Genomic DNA, 3,568 nt, shown 5'->3' on the forward strand with positions numbered 1-3,568 from the left:
GGTATTAAAAATCACCCAATAACCCAGCAATGTTAATGATAATATCTTCTCTGTTATTTTCAGGCATTGAAAGGGAACAGAGGGGCACTGAGGGCATCCTATCAAGTCAGCCTCCACAAAAAAAAAGTTAATCAGTTGCCAAGTGTTGGATGTTTCTAAAACAGCTCTGTTCATTTAAAAGTGTTTAAAAAATGTGTGTACATAGTTTTTGATCTAGTGACAAACTTAATGTTGCACTTCTGATAATTTAAATGTGGTTTCACCTGTGATGTACTGTATACACTTGACTGCACTTCAGTTGGTGTTTTGTCCCTTTCTGTTTACAACATGTTTGTTCTTTGTTCATTTAAAATACCGTAGTTTAAAATGGTGTGTACATAGTTTTTGAGCTAGCGACAAACTTAATATTGCACTTTTGATAATTTTATAATTGAAATTTGATTTATACTGTATATACTTGATTGCACGTCCCATGTTTCGTCTTTCTGCTTTGATCCTTATTTTTTCTGGGCAAGCTCAAAGGGAAGGTTGTTATGGTGAGAAACCTAATTGCTGCGATGCACTTTTATAATTAAATAAATATTTTCATTTACATTTTAAATTCATGGTGTGTTGCATTCTTTGTTTATAACTGTAGATATTATGGAAAATCATGAAATTTTTTGAGCTTGGGTCCCTTAGGACCACAACATTTCTGTTTTGGGTCTCATGCTGAAAAAGTTTGGGAACCCCTGGTCTATAGAGTTACTGTAAAGATTCGATTACTACTTTCATGGGGTAGGAAAAAACGATTGGTTCAGTGATCTCAATCAACACCTTGCAGGAAGTTATTGCGTGAGTTCAGCTTTTTAATAGTTTACATATTACATCTTTTAATGCTTTTAATGCTAGTACTTACGCTCTGGAAAATCCCATGTTATCAACATTTTCTTTTTTTACAGTAAAGTGAGATCACTACTGCTGAATTCTTTCTTCTCAAAGCCTTTTATTGGTTTGTTTTTTTTCAAATTCCAATGCATGTGCAAGAATATTTGCATGCACCACAACACCTGTCCCTATTAATTGTAATTGTTTAGGGGGGCATTACCTATGGCAATAATAAACAACTAGCCACACACAACTTCAATGTATGATCATGTGAGAGTCATCATTCAGCACACCTGGGTAAGAAGAGATTTGGATGAAGAATGTTTGGTGCAGCTGTATTTGACTTTATATAAGTACAAATAAGAGAATGTTGCTGCATGGAGCCCACTGGGATGGATTTACAACCAAAGATGTTTCTCTAATTACTGCAAATGTCTGACTGGAGGAATATAGATTTGCATTATATTTGCATTAACCAGATGAAATACAGTATACACCAGCTTTGGTTATGATGTTATAGTAACTACAATCTAGAGTGGTATGCTTGGTGAATGAGGTGCATCACATGGTTCAGTAGATTACCAGCTTCTGCATGGGTCTTCTTCTCCTCCAGAGTGGAGCTGACATCATGGACATCACAGTACGCTCGGATCAGCCGCCAGAGAAATAATGAGTTCTGTCCAAACTGCAGAAGAACATCAAAGTGTTATACACACTGTTGTGGTGCAGGAATGAGTCCTAAAGCCCAGATATGAGTTAGCATTTAACAACTTCCTGGCTCCTGGTCTTGAAGTGAATAGTTGTTCAATGTGATTTATGTTAGGACTCAAAATAAAAAACTGTTATTTGGTAAACAGAAGTTTACGGTTTTGTTTTCTTTAAAAAAAAAAAATCAAGAATCATTAAGAAATGTGACTATCAGTACATATATAGTGGAGTACGAATGGGTCCTAAAACGCGGATATTCATCATCAATACTTAAAGTCTTCCAGATCCCTTGCCTCAAAGTCAAAATGATCTTGAATGAATGAGTTCTGGGATTCATAAGAGCTAGGAAATGGTCCAATGTTGTTGTACGACATAGGAAACTCCGGTAAATACCCGACTTGTGAGTTTCCAAAGCTTGTATGTATATGAAATACAGTGGTTGCTACAAGTGTCTAAATGAGACTAGTAAACGTCATCATGTTAACTGACTTTCTCTTAGCAATGGAGGTGATCAGTCAGGCGTACATGATGTAGTTTGTTTATAGCAGGTAGCTTTAATTCTGGCGACTACATTTAAACTTCAAAATCATAAAGTGACATTAATATGTGGAGACTATTCTGCTAAACAAAATTATTATAAAACCTTTGTTTGTCACAGATCCTATTTTAAAAACCAATATCCAATTGAAAAAGCAAAAGGAACCCTTGCAATGCAAACTTCAGGTTTGATCTACAAAAAAAAACGTCCTCACTGCACCACTCTATTTAGCTACAAATACATCTATATATGAAATGTATGCAGGACTCAGCATCAACTTTAACAAACCTCATCTCTGTTCTCCAGAAGGAGTTGTAGACTTTCTCTTTTTTCAGAGTCTGTACCCTGGTGCAAAAGCTCGATCCTCTCCAGAAGAACACAGAGCGTGTCTACGGGTTTTTCTTCATCGCTCTGTTCTGCATCACTGGGCTCTTCTTCATCATCAGAGTCTGTCAGTGCGGTCATATACCTGAAAGCATAAAACAAACACAGATGACCACGTTTCAGGAAATGGAAAGGTGTACCTTCAGTTTGCAGTAAGCATTTGCAGTTAAATTAACTCAATAACACGTAACACTGAGCCAGGCTGTCTCCATCCTGCTATCAGCAACATGAGAGCATCTTCAGGTAGCATGAATAAAAAAGCGTCAATGATGCCAGCACCCTTTAGTCAGAAGATAATGGCCTGAGTTCCATCTTCAACTTGTGAGGTGGAATAAAAACCCCTCAGCTAAGGAGTTTTTTCCAGATCAATCAAAACCCTGTCTCAACAAGCGTTTTTACAAGCCGATTTCTGACAGGTGCTGATTTTAATCAATCTTCACAGGCTGTTTGTGCCTGACAAATAGCAACATTGTCTGTTTACATAAGTGGGTCCCTTAATTGTTTATAATACTAACTGTTAAGAAACTATTGACGTCTTAAGGTTGATAACCAAAGGCTTTTCAGGGAACACAGGGAGGCTTGTTTGTCGGAGTGAGGCACGCAACACAGGCATTAGATGTTTAATGGTGCCCTTTCAAACACTGTAAGCATGTACAAACACCCTGAGCTAACACTTAAAAAGCAGCAGTAAACTGCTATATTAATGGAACAGGTAAAAATGAAAGACATAAACAAGGGTGAAAATATGAAAAGCCTCTATTAAGTGTTGGCAGCAGCTGCATGTGCGTCATTGGTGGTTAAAGAGAATATGTTGGGCTGTGAGCCATGGTACTGGAGGGATGTGTCGGAGCGGGCCACAGACAGAAACACAGCGGACCCAACAGGTGCCTCGTGCCAGAGGCTGCTCCCCGACTCCACCCCACAACACACACTTTCAACCCTGAGTGCCATGATTACAGGAGTATCAGCAGGGCATTTAAGCTGTAAAAATGTTCTTCAGTCAACACAGGGACTTTCAAGCATATCACACCAAATTCAACATAGGAAATTCATCCGAAATGGTGCGCAGAG

At 38.1% G+C, this 3,568-nt stretch overlaps 1 protein-coding gene across 1 annotated transcript; it reads right to left on the bottom strand.

The window, feature by feature from the left end:
• Positions 1-1,247: 1,247 nt before the first annotated feature.
• Positions 1,248-2,801, bottom strand: LOC104945567 (regulator of microtubule dynamics protein 3-like). Its single transcript, XM_010771263.1, has 2 exons — positions 2,402-2,801; positions 1,248-1,552 (listed from the first exon to the last, which is right to left on the bottom strand). Exons 1-2 carry the CDS (start codon positions 2,576-2,578, stop codon positions 1,391-1,393), a joined length of 339 nt encoding a protein of 112 aa, XP_010769565.1. The 5' UTR covers positions 2,579-2,801; the 3' UTR covers positions 1,248-1,390.
• Positions 2,802-3,568: the final 767 nt, after the last annotated feature.

The sequence above is a fragment of the Notothenia coriiceps genome, unplaced genomic scaffold (assembly GCF_000735185.1).
Source record: "Notothenia coriiceps isolate Sejong01 unplaced genomic scaffold, NC01 NC01_scaffold00009729, whole genome shotgun sequence".
Taxonomy (NCBI): domain Eukaryota; kingdom Metazoa; phylum Chordata; class Actinopteri; order Perciformes; family Nototheniidae; genus Notothenia; species Notothenia coriiceps.

What these genes read in the sequence shown, in the direction of transcription:
- LOC104945567 (XM_010771263.1), bottom strand. Translation starts at nt 2,578, where the DNA reads ATGACCGCACTGACAGACTCTGATGATGAAGAAGAGCCCAGTGATGCA. An exon ending in TTCTGGAGAACAGAGATGAG is followed by an intron (nt 1,553 to 2,401) that starts GTTTGTTAAAGT and finishes GTTCTTCTGCAG; the next exon opens with TTTGGACAGAACTCATTATT.